Source organism: Oncorhynchus kisutch, linkage group LG20, assembly GCF_002021735.2.
Source record: "Oncorhynchus kisutch isolate 150728-3 linkage group LG20, Okis_V2, whole genome shotgun sequence".
In the NCBI taxonomy this organism is placed as follows: Eukaryota; Metazoa; Chordata; class Actinopteri; order Salmoniformes; family Salmonidae; genus Oncorhynchus; species Oncorhynchus kisutch.
In genome coordinates, this window is record NC_034193.2 from 39,451,708 (window position 1) to 39,471,012 (window position 19,305).

General features: G+C 43.6%; 1 protein-coding gene across 1 annotated transcript in view; it reads right to left on the bottom strand.

The window, feature by feature from the left end:
- The window catches only part of LOC109865856 (nidogen-1), a 75,596-nt gene that overhangs the window by 46,231 nt on the left and 10,060 nt on the right, over positions 1 to 19,305 (bottom strand). Inside the window, exons 2-8 of the mRNA XM_020454334.2 lie at positions 12,670 to 12,972; positions 12,009 to 12,241; positions 11,142 to 11,713; positions 6,360 to 6,500; positions 5,876 to 6,127; positions 4,209 to 4,409; positions 2,345 to 2,578 (exon numbers count right to left, since the gene is read on the bottom strand). Coding sequence (XP_020309923.1) covers positions 2,345 to 2,578; positions 4,209 to 4,409; positions 5,876 to 6,127; positions 6,360 to 6,500; positions 11,142 to 11,713; positions 12,009 to 12,241; positions 12,670 to 12,972 — 1,936 coding nt within the window. The remainder of the gene's footprint in view (positions 1 to 2,344; positions 2,579 to 4,208; positions 4,410 to 5,875; positions 6,128 to 6,359; positions 6,501 to 11,141; positions 11,714 to 12,008; positions 12,242 to 12,669; positions 12,973 to 19,305) is intronic.

Sequence of the window (19,305 nt, forward strand, 5' to 3'; positions counted from 1 at the left end):
GTTATTGTGACCAGTGAGCTGAGATAAGGCGGAGCTTTACCTAGCATAGCCAGTGGGTCTGGCGACGAATATGTAGTGAGGGCCAGCCGACTAGAGCATACAGGTCGCACTGGTGGGTGGTATAAGAAGCTTTGGTAACAAAACGACTGGCACTGTGATAGACTGCATCCAGTTTGCTGAGTAAGCTGTTGGAAGCTATTTTGTAGATGACGTCGCCGAAGTCGAGGATCGGTAGGATAGTCAGTTTTACTAGGGTAAGTTTGGCGGCATGAGTGAAGGAGGCTTTGTTGCAAAATAGAAAGCCGATTCTAGGTTTGATTTTGGATTGGAGATGTCTAATATGAGTCTGGAAGGAGAGTTTACAGTCTAGCCAGATACCTAGGTATTTGTAGTTGTCCACATATTCTAAGTCAGAACCGTCCATGGTAGTGATGCTAGTCGGGCGGACAGGTACGGACAGCGAACGGTTGAAAAGCATGCATTTGGTTTTACTAGCATTTAAGGGCAGTTGGAGGCCACGGAAGGAGTGTTGTATGGCATTGAAGCTCGTTTGGAGGTTAGTTAACACAATGTCCAAAGAAGGGCCAGATGTATACAGAATGGTGTTGTCTGCGTAGAGAGCAAGAGCGGCATCATTGATATACAGAGAAAAGAGTCGGCCCGAGAATTGAACCCTGTGGTACCCCCATAGAGACTGCCAGAGGTCCGGACAACAGGCCCTCCGATTTGACACACTGAACTCTGTCTGCGAAGTAGTTGGTGCACCAGGCGAGGCAGTCATTTGAGAAACCAAGGCTATTGAGTCTGCCGATAAGAATACGGTGATGGACAGAGTCGAAAGCCTTGGCCAGGTCGATGAAGACGGCTGCACAGTACTGTCTTTTATCGATGGCGGTTATGATAGCGTTTAGTACCTTGAGCGTGGCTGAGGTGCACCCGGATTGCACAGCGGAGAAGGTACGGCGGGATTCGAAATGGTCAGTGATCTGATTATTAACATGTCTTTCGAAGACTTTAGAGAGGCCGGGCAGGATGGATATAGGTCTGTAACAGCTTGGGTCTAGAGTGTCACCTCCTTTGAATAGGGGAATGACCGCGGCAGCTTTCCAATCTTTAGGGATCTCGGACGATACAAAAGAGAGATTGAACAGGCTTGTAATAGGGGTTGCAACAATGGCGGCTAGTTTTAGAAAGAGAGGGCCCAGATTGTCTAGCCCAGCTGATTTGTACGGGTCCAGGTTATGCAGCTATTTCAGAACACCTGCTATCTGGATTGAAGGAGACACTGGGGAGGCTCGGGCAAGTAGCTGCCGGGGGGGGGGGGGGGGGGGCTGTTGGCCGGGGTAGCCGGGAGGAAAGCATGGCCAGCCGTAGAGAAATGCTTATTGAAATGTTTGATTATCATGGATTTATCGGTGGTGACCATGTTATCTAGCCTCAGTGCAATGGGCAGCTGGGAGGAGGTGCTCTTGTTCGCCATGGACTTTACAGTGTCCCAAAACTTTTTGGAGTTAGAGCTACAGGATGCAAATTTCTGTTTGAAAAAGCTAGCCTTTGCTTTCCTGACTGACTGCGTGTATTGGTTCCTGACTTCCCTGGACAGTTGCATATCGCGGGGACTATTCGATGCTATTGCAGTCCGCCACAGGATGTTTTTTTGTGCTGGTTAAGGGCAGTCAGGTCTGGAGTGAACCAAGGGCTATATCTGTTCTTAGTTCTACATTTTTTTAAAGGGGCATGCTTATTTAAGATGGCGAGGAAAATACTTTTAAAGAACGACCAGGCATCCTCAACTGACGGGATGAGGTCAATATCCTTCCAGGATACCCGGGCCAGGTCGATTAGAAAGGCCTGGTCACAGAAGTGTTTTAGGGAGCGTTTGAAGGTGATCGGGGGTGGTCGTTTGACCGCGGACCCATAGCGGATGCAGGCAATGAGGCAGTGCTCGCTGAGATCCTGATTGAAAGCAGAGGGCAAGTTGGTCAGGATAATATCTATGAGGGTGCCCATGTTTACGGATTTAGGGTTGTACCTGGTGAGTTCCTTGATGATTTATGTAGCGGGAAAGTTAGCAGAAAGGTAGCAGAACATTAGCACAACTAAAGCTGTAGATGATCCGTATCTACATGATAGGCTATACTCACTGAGGATGGGCCCAATCCTCTTAGCAGAGGGTTACCAGAACATTAGCAGAATATTAACAGAAGGTTAACACAACTAGCAGAACATTTGCGGAACATTAGAAGAACGTGAACACAACTAGCAGAACATAAGCACAAGGTTAGCATAACATTATAGGAGAACATGAACAAAGATTAGCAGTAACACAAGGGGTTCTACTCACTGTGGATGGAGCCGATCTTATTGCTCATAGCGTAGCGGATCAGCTGGTTGCCCGAGTCGTACATGACGAAGATCTGGTCGACGCTGAGCTGCTGGGTAGACTGCACGGCCCTGACCTCCTCGTCATTGGGACAGCTCTGGTAGGTGATGGTCTGACGCCACTGGTAGGCCTTGGTCTGGACACTGCCATCCGGTAGGCTCACAGTGTAGTCGCGGTTGGAGGAGGAGGTGATCACTGAAGAGAATAGGGAAAATGGAGTGTTACTACATTGAACATCCATATACATACTTGGTATCATAAGTATTCACCACCCTTGGCTTTTTTCACATTTTGTTGCGTTACAAAGTGGGATTTGATTTTGATTTGATTTAGAATTGATTTAAATAGATTTCATTTAGAATTTTTGTCATTGATCTAGACAAAATAGTCCATAATGTCAAAGTGAAAAGAAAATGTGACACATTTTTTCCAATTAATACGAGAACTAGAATATAGTTGTTGCATAAGAATTCACCTCTTTTGTTTAGCCAAGCCTAAATTAGTTCAGGAGTCAAAATTGGCTTAACAAATCACATTGTATGAAATAATACGGGTTGACATTAATATTTTAGGACTACCCCTTCCTCTACATACAATATCTGTAAGTTCCCTCAGTCAAGTGCTGAATTTCAAACACAGATTCAACTACAAAGACCAGAGAGCTTTTTCAAAGCCTTTATAAAGAAGGGCAGTGTTGGTAGATGGGTAACAATAACACGTCAGACATTGAATATCTCTTTAAGCATGGTCTAGTAATAAGCATGCTGTGGATGATGTACTGAACCACCCAGACACATCAACAATACAGTCGTCCTTCTGAACTGAGCTGCAGGACTGGAAGGAAAATACGCAGGGATTTCACCATGAGGTCATTTGTGATTTTAAATGGCTGTGATTGGAGAAAACTGAGGATGGAGCAACAACATTGTAGTGACTCCACAATAATGACCTAAATTAAGAATATAAATGTGCAGAATATATAGAGAATAGTCCAAAACATGTATCCTGTATGCAACCAGGTAATAAAATACTACTGCAATAAAAGCACGCAAAGGAATATACTTTTTGGCCTAAACGGAAAGTCTTATATTTGGGGCTAATCCAACACAACACATCACTGAGTAATTGCCTCCTTATTGTCAAGCATAGTGGTGGCTGCATCATGGTATGGGTATTCTTGAGGCAAAGACTGGGGAGTTTTCAGGATAAATAGAAACGGGATGGAGCTAATCAGATGCAAAATCCTAGAGGAAAACCTGGTTCCTTCTGCTTTCCAACAAACACTGGGAGAGGAATTCACCTTTCAGCAGGACAACAACCTAAAACACAAGGCAAAATCTACACTGGAGTTGCTTACCAAGTTACAGTTTGACTTAAATTTGCTTGACAATCTATGGCAAGACTTAAATATTTCTGTCTAGCCATGATCCCTAACACCTTGATAGAGCTTGAATAATTGTTTTAATAATAATGGTCAAATATTACACAATCCAGGTGTGCCGAGTTCTCCAAGAAGACTCACAGCTGTAATTGCTGCCAAAAGTGTTTCTAATACAATGTGTTTCATGAAAAGAATAGGAAAGACTACTATCTGGTTGCACGTAAGAGCACTTTGATTAATAACAACATTGGGATTAATGCTGACCTTTCTTATGTGATTAGATGTACTACAAACTGTGATAGTGTCGAGTTCCAGGGTTGGCGTCAATTCCATTTAAATTCAGGAGATCAAAATAATTTTTGTTTACTTCCTGAATTGACTCAATTGAAATGGAATAGACCCCAAGTCTCCATTCCAAGTTATATTGGTGTGGTCGTGACTTACGGTTGCTGCCATACTGGTAGATCTCCTTGTAGGGGTCGATCTGGACAGTGGAGCCGCGTGGGACCTCAGGGAGACGGCCCTCCAGCTCGGTGCTCACCACCAGGTGGTCGTGCTCGTCGATGCCCTTGAACTCCTGCTTGATGGTCAGCCTCTCGTTGCCCGGTAAGAAGGTCACCTCGGCCTGCCTGGAGAACACGCCACCTGGAGGGGGAGCGGGGGGGGGGGGGGGGTTGAAGGTGGTTGTGGGGTTGAGGGTGTTGTGTGCGAGCAGAGATGGGGGTGGGAGAAGGAAAGAGAGAGACAACCAAACCTCATCGGTTCTCTTCAGCTCCTGAGCACAAATCTAGGATCATCTTGCCTTGCCCAAAAGCTAACCATTATGTGATGAAACACAAAACCTAGCCGTACCTAAGATCAGCATTTAGGGGCAAGTTCATTCTGCATCCCCACCCATACCCTTGAGTGTATCCCCCCACTTTTAGTTCTCCCTAGAGCCAACAACATTACACATTAAAGGGGAATATTTTGAAAGAAGTGAAGCCAGCTGGAAGCAATGAGCTTGAGCAACATTTTGATGCCGAAAAGCAGAAAGATTAACCAAAAACGGTAACACAGAACAAATTCCCCATAATTTTCCCCATCATCGTTCTCCCTACAAATATTGTCCTAGTGGAAGATTAAAGCGGAGGTCAACATGTTGAGGAACGTTTCAAAAAGGGAAAGATAGTCCTAATCACTTGGCACAATTCATTCAAACGTCCACGTATACCACTCAAAAGGCCAGTAGAGAAACTACTTTCTCTGAGCAAAGAGATTGGCAGTGTCCGAATATCCTTACTTGCATTCTAAATAGAAGGCATTTTGGGTATGCAAAAAAATTATATTCATTATGCATATGTGAAATGTCCAAAATGTTGTATGCTTTAAATGCCATGATGTCATACTCATTTCAGCTTTTAATCTAGTAGAATTCGCTGCATACCATTGAGAAATAGAATCGTCTTTCGAGACCAACGTGTGTTTGACAACAGCTGATAATCAGCTGAGGGGACACGCTCTACCAAAATGAGCGAATGGCGGGAATCAACGCAATTGTGCATTAGATGACACATTCTCAGTATGGATGAGCCTAGTATGCTACTTTAATGCATTTGTTTTTACTAAACAGTACATTCTTAACAGTATGTAGTACTATTGGTACACAGTATGCCATTTAGGTAAGTAAGGCAGATTTTGGACATAGCCTCTGACTATTAAAAAAAATCTGTCATTCAAAGAGAGCAAATAAATCAAGCTTAACTTGAATAAATGTTGACCTAATCATCAATCCCACCGTGGTCATTCACACCTGTCTTTGAAGGACATCTCATTAGACCACAACAAAGACCCAAGCCCCAGGTACTTTTGCTACAATGGAGGGAGAAGCTAAACCAAATGCTACCCAACACACATGAGAAAAGCCTAATGTATTCAAATCATCTGCTGCCTTTTAATGACACTATGGCACTTTATCAACTGTTTTTCCTTGATTTGTTATGAATCAAGAAAGCGAGGAATCACTTTTGTGATTCACCCAAATGTCAGCTCTTACCTTAAAACAACTCTTAATGACACAACAATGTGCAAGATTGACACAATGTGCAAGATAATCGTCAAACAGCTCTTACCGATGATGCTGAAGCCGTTCTCATAGCCGGGCTGCTCCAGAGCGAAGGCCCAGCCGATGACCCCTCCCAGGGAAGACAGGGGCTGCAGGGAGGGTCCCAGGCCGGCCGGGATGGTACTGATGGCCACGTAGGCGCGCCCATCGTTGGCCACCACGTACGAGTGCAGGTCGTTGTTGGAGAGCTCCAGCGGCGAGGGCGTGTTGCCCACAAACACCCGGCCATTCACTTTGCCGTTCATTCGCTGGGGCTTACCTGCGTGTGGAATGTGAGGAAACTAACTACATTCGATTTGAATTCATGCAACTTTAAATGTAACTGATGTGTGACTGTGTGTCAAGCATTATCAGGTTTTCAATTTCTTTACAAAATATTGAATCATTCTTATACTTTATATCACATATTTCATTATAATGAAGGAAGCAGGCTAGCCCTAACCCTTATTACGCAAATACTGTATGTACTTTGGGTGTGGGGTTACTCCTACCTTCAGCCACACAATCCTTGCCATTGCCATAGAAACCAGGCCTACATTGGCAGCAGTAGCCATTGGTGTAATCCTTACAGTCAGCGAAGGACGAGCACTTCTGCCTGTTACTGGCGCATGTCTCAGAATTGTACGCAAACACTGCCAAAAAGAAGACAAACCACATTCTTAGAAAAATAACCATTTAGAAAAAAAAGGTGCTATCTAGAACCTAAACAGGTTATCCAGCTGTCCCCATAGGAGAAACCTTTGAAGAACTCTACATGGAACGCAAAAGGGTTCTACTGGGAACCAAAAAGAGTTCTACCTAGAATCAATAAGGATTATCCAATGGGGACTGTCAAAGAACCCTTTTGGAACCCTTTTTTTCTAAGAGTGTAATTTCATTGTAGTTCTTGTTTGCTACAAAATACTTTGATAGGCCGGTTAAACAAAGCAGCATGGCTCAAAACAAAGAAGCTCAAAACAAACCAGCATGCCTTGCCCTAACTGCACACACATAACTAACATCAACAACATGCATGATAGTTTTTCATGGTTGTACGCGAAAAGAAGACTAACTACATTCCGTTTGATTTTATGCGCTGTTTGTAACTTATTTTTGAAAACTTATTTTGTAGTAATGTTATTGCTACCGTCTCTTATGACCGAAAATAACTTCTGGACATCAGAACTGGGATTACTCACCACGAACTGGAAGAAGCTATTTCCTTTAACGAGTCAGATGAGAAAAATATACTGCTCTCCCGGGAACAGGCCCAGATCCCCGTCATTTCCGTGTAGAAAAGACGGGGGAAAAGAGGAAGCAGATCGGGCTGCCTTTTGAGAATCCGTAGGCGAGTGAGTAAATTCCCACTACGATTATCCGTCCAACGGGACATTAAGAACTGTAACATCTTCTGTTTCACCGAGTCGTGGCTGAACAACGACACAGATAATATAGAGCTGGAGGGATTTTCAAAGCACCGGCAGAACAGAGAAGCTACGTCTGGTAAGACGAGGGGTGGGAGTGTGTGTCTTTTTGTCAATAACAGCTGGTGTCTAATATTAAAGAAGTCTCGAGGTATTGCTTGCATGAGGTAGAGTACCTTATGATAAGCTGTAGACCACACTATCTACCAAGAGAGTTTAACTATGTTGTTCGTAGCCGTCTATTTACCACCACAGACCGAAGCTGGCACTAAGACCCCACTCAACCAACTCTATAAGGCCATAAGCAAACAAAATAAATGCTCACCCAGAAGCAGCGCTCCTAGTGGCCGGGGATTTGAATGCAGGCAAACTTAAATCAGTTTTAACTAATTTTTAAGTGGTCAGATGACGTGGATGCTACGCTACAGGGCTGTATTGCTAGCACAGACTGGAATATGTTCCGGTATTCTTCCAATGGCATTGAGGAGTACACCACATTAATCACTGGCTTCATCAATAAGTGCATCGATGACGTCGTCCCCACCGTCACTGTACATACATACCCCAACCAGAAGCCATGGATTACAGGCAACATCAGCACTGAGCTAAAGGGTAGAGCTGCCGCTTTCAAGGAGAGGGACTCTAACCTGGAAGCTTATAAAAGATCCTGCTATGCCCTCCAACGAACCATAAAACAGGCAAAGCGTAAATACAGGACTAAGATCGAATCGTACTACACTGGCTCCAACGCTCGTCGGATGTGGCAGGGCTTGTAAACCATAACAGACTACAAAGGGAAGCACAGCCGAGAACTAACCAGTGACAGCAGCCTACCAGACTAGCTAAATAACTTCTATGCTCGCTTCGAGGCAAGTATCACTGAAACATGCATGAGAGCATCAGCTGTTCCGGACGACTGTGATCACGCTCTCTGCAGTCGATGTGAGCAAGACTTTCAAACAGGTTAACATTCACAAGGCCGCAGGGCCACATGGATTACCAGGACGTGTACTCCAATCATGCGCTGACCAACAGGCAAGTGTCTTCACTGACATTTTCAACCTCTCCCTGACTGAGTCTGTAATACCTACATATTTCAAGCAGATCACCATAGTCCCTGTGCCCAAGGAAGCGAAGGTAACCTGCCTAAATTATTACTGCCGCATAGCACTCACGTCAGTAGCCATAAAATGCTTTGAAAGGCTGGTCATTGCTCACATCAACAGCATCCTCCCAGATACCCTAGACCCACTCCGATTCGCATACCGCCCCAACAGATCCACAGATGACCAAATCTCAATCGCACTCCACACTGCCCTTTTCTACATGGACAAAAGGAACACCTATGTGAGAATGCTGTTCAACACCATAGAGCCACCGAAGCTCATCAATAAGCTAAGGCCCCCAGGACTAAACACCTCCCTCTGCAACTGGATCCTGGACTTCCTGACAGGCCTTCCCCAGGTGGTAAGTGTAGGCAACAACACGTCTGCATCGCTGATCCTCAACATGGATCCCCAGATCCTCAAAAAGTTCTACAGCTGCACCATTGAGAGCATCCTGACCGGGTGCATCAGCTCCTGTTATGGCAACTGCTTGGCATCTGACCGTAAGGCACTACAGAGGGTAGTGCGTACGGCCCAGTACATCACTGGGGCCAAGCTTCCAGCAATCCACGACCTACACTACCATTCTAAAGTTCGGGATCACTTAGAATGCCAGCATCTCGGAGTCGCCTCGTCACTGTTGACGTTGAGTCTGGTGTTTTGCGGGTATTATTTAATGAAGCTACCAATTGAGAACTTGTGAAGCGTCTGTTTCTCAAACTAGATACTCTAATGTACTTGTCCTCTTGCTCAGTTGTGCATTGGGGCCTCCCACTCCTCTTTCTATTCTGGTGAGAGTCAGTATGCGCTGTTCTGTGAAGGGAGTAGTACACAGCATTGTACGAGATCTTCAGTTTCTTGGCAATTTCTCGCATGTAATAGCCTTCTTTTGTCATAACAAGAATAGATTGACGAGTTTCAGAAGAAAGTTCTTTGTTTCTGGCCATTTTCAGCCTCTAATCAAACCCACAAACGCTGATGCTCTAGATACTCAACTAGTCTAAAGAAGGCCAGTTTTAGTGCTTCTTTAATCAGAACAACTGTTTTTAGCTGTGCTACATAATTGCAAAAGGTTTTTCTAATGATCAATTAGTCTTTTAATGTGATAAATGTGGATTAGCTAACACAACATGCCATTGGAACACAGAGTGATGGTTGATGATAATGGGCCAATGTATATCTATGTAGATATTTCATTTAAAAAATCCAGCTACAATAGTCATTTACAACATTATCAATGTCTACACTGTATTTCTGATCAATTGATGTTATTTTAATGGACGAAAAATTAGCTTCTCTTTCAAAAACAAAGACATTTCTAAGTGACCCCAAACTTTTGGAAGGTAGTGCATAAAATAGATGGTGTCAGAGGAAAGCCCATAAAATTATCAGAGACTCCAGTTACCCAACTCATAGACTGTTTTATCTGCTACTGCATGGCAAGCGCTACCGGAGTGCCAAGTCTAGGACCAAAAGGTTCCTTAACAGCTTCTACCCCCAAGCCATAAGACTGCTAAACAATTAATCAAATGGCCACTGGACTATTACATTGACCCCCCCCCCATTTATTTTGTACACTGCTGCTACTCACTGTTCATTATTTATGCAAAGTCACTTCACCCCTACCTACAAATTACCTCAACTAACCTGCACACTGACTCGGTACCAGTACCCCCTGTATATAGCCTCGTTATTGTTATGTTATTGTGTTACTTTTTATCATTTTTTACTTTAGTTTATTTGGTAAATATTTTCTTAACTCTTCTTGAACTGCACTGTTTGGTTAAGGGCTTGCAAGTAAGCATTTCACGGTAAGGTCTACACTTGATGTATTTGGCGCATGTGACAAATAAAGTTTGATTTGATTTGGTTGATGAGAAATTGGCTTCTTCTCTTCTTGTCTTTTTAAGAAACGTGTGTGTTGAAAATGCCAAACTAATTGTATAATCTATTTACATACACTTCAAACGGAAATACCTTATTTACACAAGTATTCAGACCCTTTGCTATGAGACTCGAAATTGAGCTCAGGTGCATCCTGTTTCTGTTGATCATCCTTGAGAGGTTTCTAAAACTTGACTGGAGCCCACCTGTGGTAAATTCAATTGATGGGATATGATTTGGAAAGACACACAGCCCAGCTACCCTGAGCCGACCCAGCAAAAACCAAGCCATGAGGTCGACGGAAATGTCCGTAGAGCTCCAAGACAGTATTGTGTCGAGGCACATATCTGGGGAAGAGTACAAAACAATTCTGCAGCATTGAAGTTCCCCAATAACACAGTGGCCTCCATCATTCTTAAATGGAAGAAGTTTGGAACCAAGACTCTTCCTAGAGCTGGCCGCCCGGCCAAACTGAGCAATCGGGGGAGAAGGGCCTTGGTAAGGGAGGTGACCAAGAACCCGATGGTCACTCTGACAGAGCTCCAGCGTTCCTCTGTGGAGATGGGAGAACCTTCCAGAATGACAACCATCTCTGCAGCACTCCACCAATCAGGCCTTTATGGTAGAGCGGCCAGACGGAAGCCACTCCACAGTAAAAGGAGTGCTGTTGTTCTTGTCTATAACTGTTCGGTACTTTGTCATGTATTTGTATGTTTTATGTGGACCCCAGGAAGAGTAGCTGCTGCATGTGCAGTATCTAATGGGGATCCTAATAAACTATTCTAAACCAATGTTTCTGTCATGGCAATCTTGACTAATATTCTATTCCCGGTCACAATTTTCAGACACAGATTCAATTGTTGTTTCTTTCATGGCTTACCGTCAACATCAAGGTCATCATCTTCATCCACGACCACCACCTGTGGGGTTTGAGGCTCATAGCGTGGTGGCTGCGGCTGGGCCGGCTGGACAGGCTCAAGGTAACTGGGCTGGACCGGCTCAGGGTATCTGGGCTGGTTCGGCTCAGGGTATCTGGGCTCGGTCGGCTCAAGGTAGCTGGGCTGGGTCGGCTCAGGGTAGCTGGGCTGGGTCGGCTCAGGGTAGCTGGGCTGGGTCGGCTCAGAGTAGCTGGGCTGGGGCGGCTCAGAGTAGCTGGGCTGGGGTGGCTCAGGGACAACAGGGTATCTGGGCTGGTACTGGACCGGGTGGACAGTTGGGGGCAGCTCTTGTTCAGGTGTCTCCTCTTCCTCCTCGTGCTCATAGGGAGGGAATTCAATCTCCTGTTGTTCTCCAGTGTTTCTGAGTGGAAACTCTGGCACGGACTCCATCTGCCCACCTGCCATGCCCTCCTCTGGGGACAGGTTGGTGACCTGGCCTGGGGTAATGGAGTAGAAGATCGGGGAGGTGCCGATCTCATACACCCACACACCACGCCTGCCTGAGTTTGTCTCCCTAGCGGAAGACCGAATGGATCATTATGAGACCTGCCTCTATGAAGAAGCTTTATGCATATGTCAGGTTATTGTAATCATTACATAATTACCATAATGCAATGTAACTATGCAAATACCAGGTCAAAACATAATGACAGAAACCTAACCAAGTTTTCTATGAACAACACTTACTAAGCCTATGTAAAGTTCTTGGAGCATCTGGAAGCACACTATAGAAATCCAACCAATCAACCAACCAATCAACCACCCCAACGAACCCACCAACCAGCCCACCCACCAACCAATCAACTTACTCAGAGAGCTGTCTGATGGACGTCTCGTTGTCGGTGGCAATGCGGTAGTAGGGCCCCGGGCTGCTGCTCCAGTTGAACCAGCCCTTGACCCGGCCCTTGACGAAGCCGGTGTGGACTAGCTCGCTCTGGCCCGCCACAGGCGTGGAGATGTACTGCAGCCCCTCCCTGGGGTAGAACAAGATGGCGTAGGAGGCGGACGCCATGGACGCCACCACCAGCTGGAACGTGTTTCTCTACATGGTAAAAAGAAAAGATAGAGGGAAACTGAGTCCTAGCACCCTATTACTTCTTTAGTGTACTACCTTTGAGTTTGGCTTGGTAGAGTGAACTAAATATGTAACAAAAAAAATCTATGTAGTCCACCACAAAAACTGCAAAACTGCAGGTAACACAGTTGGAAAGATTATGCAACCATGAGTAACATCACTCTAATTATAATGTACCTCCATACCTGTAACAACATTGTACAATGTATGGGTTTTAGGCAACTTCATATTAGGTGGATAGAAAATCTGGTCTCAAATTATAATTTCAAGTGCTGTCCATATCAATGTGGCATTAAAACAAGTTTATCAACTGTTCAGTATATCCAATGACATATTTTAAAAGACACAAAATGAATATGACCCTATCTAGGCCAAGCGATGAGGGTCGTCCTTACCTTTCTGTCCAGCCCATCTCCTCGACCAGGCACGCCGTGGGCCGCCACGTTCTCCCATGTGATGATTAAGGCGTGGGTGGGCTTGATCTCATCGTCCTGAGGGAATGCCTGGTTGATGTGGTCAGTGGTCCGGAGAAGAATGGAGGGTCTGCTATCCTGTCGGTAGTACACCTTCCCCACTCCGTCGCTGTTGTCCAGATCTCCGAGGAAAACCGCTATCATTCTGAAGCTGGCAGGCATCTTTCCCAGGTACTCAGACTCCACCTGAGGTTCTTCTACTGACAGAAAGCCATTGGTGTTGATCTGGGATTGGATGATCACAAATGTGTTATTATCAGCAAAGACATGGATGCACATTTCTCTGCAGAATTTTCTGCAAATTCAACATTTTCTCATAACGCCAAATTTAAATATAGCCTAGAGTTCAAATAGGTTTTTGGATAATGATATTTTTGAACCACAGTGTGGTTGAGGTAACAATTGTCAATGTCCATGATACAATTGGAGATCCTGTCACTTTTTACCCCAAAACTGCTGGGAATGACCGGCTGTGGGGTTCAGAAAGTTAATTTTATCATGATGACTTCAACTAGAATTTAAATCTTAGGAATTTTAAGAGAACCCTATCCTGCTGCAAAGTAAATATCCAGATTTACTGCACGGTCAGGGTCCTCGTGAAAATAGTTGTAAATCTTAACATGCCATGACCCCTCCTTCACATTAGTTAAGGCCTCCCCCCATCCCCCCAGGGAACATGGGGTATTTCTCTCCCCCTATTGTGAAAGATGTCTGAGGTTCCCCTTACTGATCTAAGATCAGTATATTCTAGAGCAGACCTTCTAAATATGATATGGTTCCCCTACTGATCTAGGAACAGTTCAACCTGGACAAGGCCTGACTGCTTTATTTATACACTACATGACCAAAAGTATGTGGACACCTGATTGTTGAACATCTCATTCCAAAATCATAGGCATTAATATGGAGTTGGTCCCCCCTTTGCTGATATAACAGAATCCACTCTTAGGGGAAGGCTTTCTACTAGATGTTGGAACATTGCTGCAGTTTCCAGTCAGTCACAAGAGCATTAGTGAGGTCGGGTACTGATATTGGGCGATTAGGCCTGGCTCACAGTCGGCATTCCAATTCATCCCGAAGGTGTTCAATGCTGTTGAGGTCAGGTCTCGTTGCAGGCCAGTCAAGTTCTCCCACACCGATCTCAACAAACCATTTCTGTATGGACCTTGCTTTGTGCACGAGGGCATTGTCATGCTGAAACAGGAAAGTGCTACCACAAAGTTGGAAGCACAGAATCGTTTAGAATGTCATTGTATGCTGTAACATTCTAAACGTATGCCTTCACTGGAACTAAGGGGCCTAGCCCGATCCATGAAAAACAGCCCCAGACCATTATTCCTCCTCCACCAAACTTTACATTTTGGTGCCATCGGGCAGGTAGCGTTCTCCTGGCATCCATGAAACTCAGAATCATCCATTGGACTGCCAGATGGGGAAGCGTTATTCATTACTCCAGAGAATGCATTTCCACTGGTCCAGACTCCCAATAACGGCTTTACACCACTCCAGCCAAGGCTTGGCATTGTGCATGGTGATCTAAGGTTTGTGTCTGGCTGCTTGGCCATGGAAACCCATTTCATGAAGTGTCCAACTAACAGTGATTGTGCTGACGTTGCTTCCAGAGGCAGTTTGGAACTTGGTAGAGAAGTGTTGCGACTGAAGACAATCGATTTTTACGCTCTACATGCTTCATCACTCGACAGTCCCTCTCTGTGAGCTTGTGTAGCCTATCACTTAATTTCCACTTCACAATAACAACACTTACAGTTGACCGGGGCAGCTCTGGCAGAATTTTTACGAACTGACTTGTGCCACGTTGAAAATCACTGAGCTCTTCAGTAAGGACAATGTACTGCCGATGTTTGTCTATAGAGATTGCATTGGTCTGTGCTCGATTTTATACACCTGTCAGCAACGGGTGTGGCTGAAATAGCCAAATCCTCCAATTTGAAGGGTTGTCCACATACTTTTTTCCCACATTTTGATACATTACAGCCTTAATCTAAAATTGATTGAATAAAAACATTACCTCATCAATCTACAAACAATACCCCTTATTGATGAAGCGAAAACAGATTTTTTGAAAATGTTTGCAAACGTATAAAAACATAAAACAGAAATACCTTATTTACAAAAGGATTCAGACCTTTTGCTATGAGACTCGAAATTCAGCTCAGGTGCATCCTGTTTTCATTGATCAACCTTGAGATGTTTCTACCACTTGGAGTCCACCTGTGGTAAATTAAATTAATTGGACGTGATGTGGAAAGGCACACACCTGTCTATATAAGGTCCCACAGTTGACAATACATCAGAGCAAAAACCAAGCCATGAGGTTGAAGGAATTGTCCGTAGAGCTCTGTGACAGGGTTGTGTCGAGGCACAGATCTGGGGAAAAAATGTTTGCAGCATTGAAAGTCCCCAAGAACACAGTGGCCTCCATCATTCTTAAATGGAAGAAGTTTGGAACTACCAAGAGCTGGCCGCCTGGCCAAACTGAGCCATCAGGAAAGAAGGGCCTTGGTCAGGGAGGTGACCAAGAACCCGATGATCACTCTTAACAGAGCTCCAGAGTTCCTCTGTGGAGATGGGAGAAACTTTCAGAAGGACAACGATCTCTGCAGCACTCCACCAATCAGGCCTTTATGGTAGAGTGGCCAGATGGAAGTCACTCCTCAGTAAAATACACATGACAGTCCACTTGGAGTTTGCCAAAAGGCACCTAAAGGACTCTCAGACCACAAGAAACAATATCCTCTGGTCTGATGAAACCAAGATTGAACTCTTTGGCCTGAATGCCAAGCGTCATGTCTGGATTAAACCAGCATCATGTTGTGGGGATGTTTTTCAGCGGCAAGGACTGAGCAACTAGTTAAGATCGAGGGAAAGATGAACAGAGAAAAGTACAGAGAGATCCTTGATGAAAACCTGCTCCGGAGCGCTCAGGATCTCAGACTGCGGCGAAGGTTCACCTTCCAACAGGACAACAACCCTAAGCACACAGCCAAGACAATGCAGGAGTGGCTTCGGGACAAGTCTCTGAATGTCCTTGAGGGGCCCAGCCGGAGCCCGGACTTGAACCCGATCAAACATCTCTGGAGAGACCTGAAAATAGCTGTGCAGCAATGCTCCCCATCCAACCTGACAGAGCTTGAGCGGATCTGCAGAGAGGAATGGGAGAAACTCCCCAAATACAGGTGTGCCAAGCTTGTAGCAACATACCCAAGAAGACTCGAGGCTGTAATCGCTGCCAAAGGTGCTTCAACAAAGTACTGAGTAAAGAGTCTGAATACTTAAAAAATGTGATATTTCAGTTGTTTTTTTATACATTGGCAAAAAAAACAGTTTTTGTTTTGTCATTATGAGGAATTGTTTATAAATTGATGAGGGGGAAAAAAAGATTTAGAATAAGGTTGTAATGTGGAAAATTCAAGGGGTCTATATACGTTCTGAACGCACTGTAGTGTAGTCAAATCATAATAAAGAACAGAGAAGAAAAACTGGTCTAAGGTCAGTGCTTGGGAATTTCCTCCTATACTGTGAAATATGGATATGAGTCATTGACCTATATTGTATTGTGATACACTGAGTATACCAAACATTAGGGACACCTTCTTACTATTGATTTGAACTGCAAAAACAGTAAATACTGTAGTATTTATTGTCGTATACTATAATATTTACAGTTAACTATAGTATATATTTTTTATATGCTATAGTAATTAATGTTGTGTTTTTGCAGACTGTATTATAATGTAGTATTTGCGGAAATTACTGTAGTACAGTGTCTTCAGAAAATATTCACAACCCTTGACTTTTTACAGTTGTGTTACAACCTGTATTTAAAATACAGTTTGTGTTACTGGCCTACACACAATACTCCATAATGTCAAAGTGGAATTATGTTTTAATTGATTTTTACAAATTAATAAAAAATTATACCTGAAATATCTTGAGTCAATAAGTATTCAACCCCTTTGTTATAGCAAACCTAAATAAGTTCAGGAGTAAAAATGAGCTTAACAAGTCACATAATTGTCCCATTTTGACCATAGTTCTTTTGTGTTTTCTTTGTTTTAGTGTTGGTCAGGACGTGAGCTGAGTGGGCATTCTATGTTGTGTGTCTAGTTTTTCCATTTCTATGTTTGGCCTGATATGGTTCTCACTCAGAGGCAGGTGTTAGTCATTGTCTCTGATTGGGAACCACATTTAGGTAGCCTGTTTAGTGTTGGGTTTTGTGGGTGGTTGTTTCCTGTCTTCTGTCTTTGTGTCTATGCACCAGATAGGACTGTTTTGGTTTTTTCACATTTGTTGTTTTGGTATTTTGTAGTGTTCACGTTTATGGTCTTTATTAAACATGTTGAACTCTAGCCACGCTGCGCTTTGGTCCGATCCTTCGTCCACAGAAGAAAACCGTTACAATAATAAGTTGCATGGACTCACTGTGTAAAATAATACTGTTTAACATGATTTTTTAAAGACTACCTTATCTCTGTACCCCACACATACAATTATCTGTATGGTCCCTCAGTCAAGCAGTGAATTTCAAACACAGATTCAACCACAAAGACCAAGGAGGTTTTCCAATGCCTTGCAAAGAAGGGCACCTGTTGGTAGATGGGTTAAAAAAAAGCAAACACTGAATATCCCTTTAAGCATGGTGAAGTTATTAATTACACTTTGGCTGGTGTATCAATACATAACAAAGATACAGGCGTCCTTCTTAACTCAGTTGCCGGAGACGAAGGAAACTGCTCAGGGATTTCACCACAAGGCCAATGTTGACTTTAAAACAGTTAGAGTTTAATGGCTGTGATAGGAGAAAACTGAGAATGGATCAACATCATTGTACTGTAGTTGTTCCACAACACTAACCTAAATGACAGATTGAAAAGAAGGAAGCCTGTACACAATAAAAATATTCCAAAATGTGCATCCTGTTTCCAATAAGATCTTTTGCATCTTTATATCCTGAATAAGAAACGTTATGTTTGGGGCAAATCCAATACAACACATCCCTGTGTACCACTCTTCATATTTTCAAGAATGGTGGTGGCTGCATCATGTTACGGGTACACTTGTCATCTGCAAGGACTAGGGATTTGTTTTGGGATAAAAAATAAACAGAATAGAGCTAAGCAAAGGCAAAATCCTAGAGGAAAACCTGGTTCAGTCTGCTTTCCAACAGACTTCACGAGACAAATTCTCCTTTCAGCAGGACAATAACCTAAAACACAAGGCCAAATCTACACTGGAGTTGCTTAAAAAAGACAACATTGAATTTTCCTGAGAGGCCTAGTTACTGTTTTGACTTAAATCAGTTTGAAAATCTTTGGCAAGACTTGAAAATGTCTGTCTAACAATGATCAACAACCAACTTGACAGAGCTTGAAGAATTAAAAAAAATAACGTGTAGAAAATATTGTACAATCCAGGTGTGCAATGCTCTTAGAGAATTACCCAGAAATATTTTTTTCCAACAAAGCAATACGCCTGAATTCACATCTGACAAGTCTCATGTATTTATATCCACTGTGTTTAGCCTAAAGGCAAATAGTTCAAATAGAATTTGAAATCTTTCAAATAGTTTAGCTGTCCTTTAAAAATCTTCCAAATCCTTTATCTGTGCTTGACTGAGCTTGACTGACACAATGGAACCAATTGATGTCTCCAAAGTGCACATGGCAGGTGCAAGCAAACAACACATAGTTCTTGACAGATTTTGAATACTTGATCGCAGTTCTAGCTGGAATTACTTGTGAATTCGTTTTTGTTTTTATCTGGAGAAAACGGGCGGATAACAACTACTGTTGAATAAAACTGTCTGCTAAATACCATCTATTATTATTATTAGCTGGCAATAGACTTTGGTTTGGACCAAAGGAGAATCTAGACTACAGTACTACATCTGGTTCAGGCTCTCACACTCAGCCCTTGGCCCCTTTCTCTAAACGACAACTCACCCAAAGGAACGCATTAATGACAAAAGCATCTGGGTGAATAGCCTCCCTCACAGCAGGTATTTGACTTGAAGAAAATACTTGTAGTGCAGGAGTCACTTGGCTGCATTGTGACAAGTCAGGGGCTATCAGAATTTGTCCTAAAGTCCTCCAGGGGTTGATAAGAGAGGAAGCCCTTCTAAAGCCAAAGCAGCACGTAGGCATTACCAATATCATTTTAGGAGACCCTTTCCACAAACCAAAATTAAGCCACTCCTGGATTTTGAATGCCTGCTCAACGGAGAATCTGACAGTCTTAATCTGGATTGTTGGCCTTAAAAAAATGGCTTTTTAGTCCAGGAATATAGGTTTACTCTGGGTCTGGAAAAGCGGACCCAAGAGAGTCCTGTGATGTTCAAGGCTGTAAAGTTATGCTATGAATGCTGTAAAGTTATCTTTGAGAACGCTTTCCTGAGAGGTAGGAACCTCATATTGGTTACATCATACAGATGCCTGGGATCATAGTTATCAGTTGAGGGGCAAGAAAAGCTGATACAGAGAGAGAGAGAGAGGGGGGGGGGGGAGTGAGAAGACGAACCAAGCACTTGCTTTTTAGATA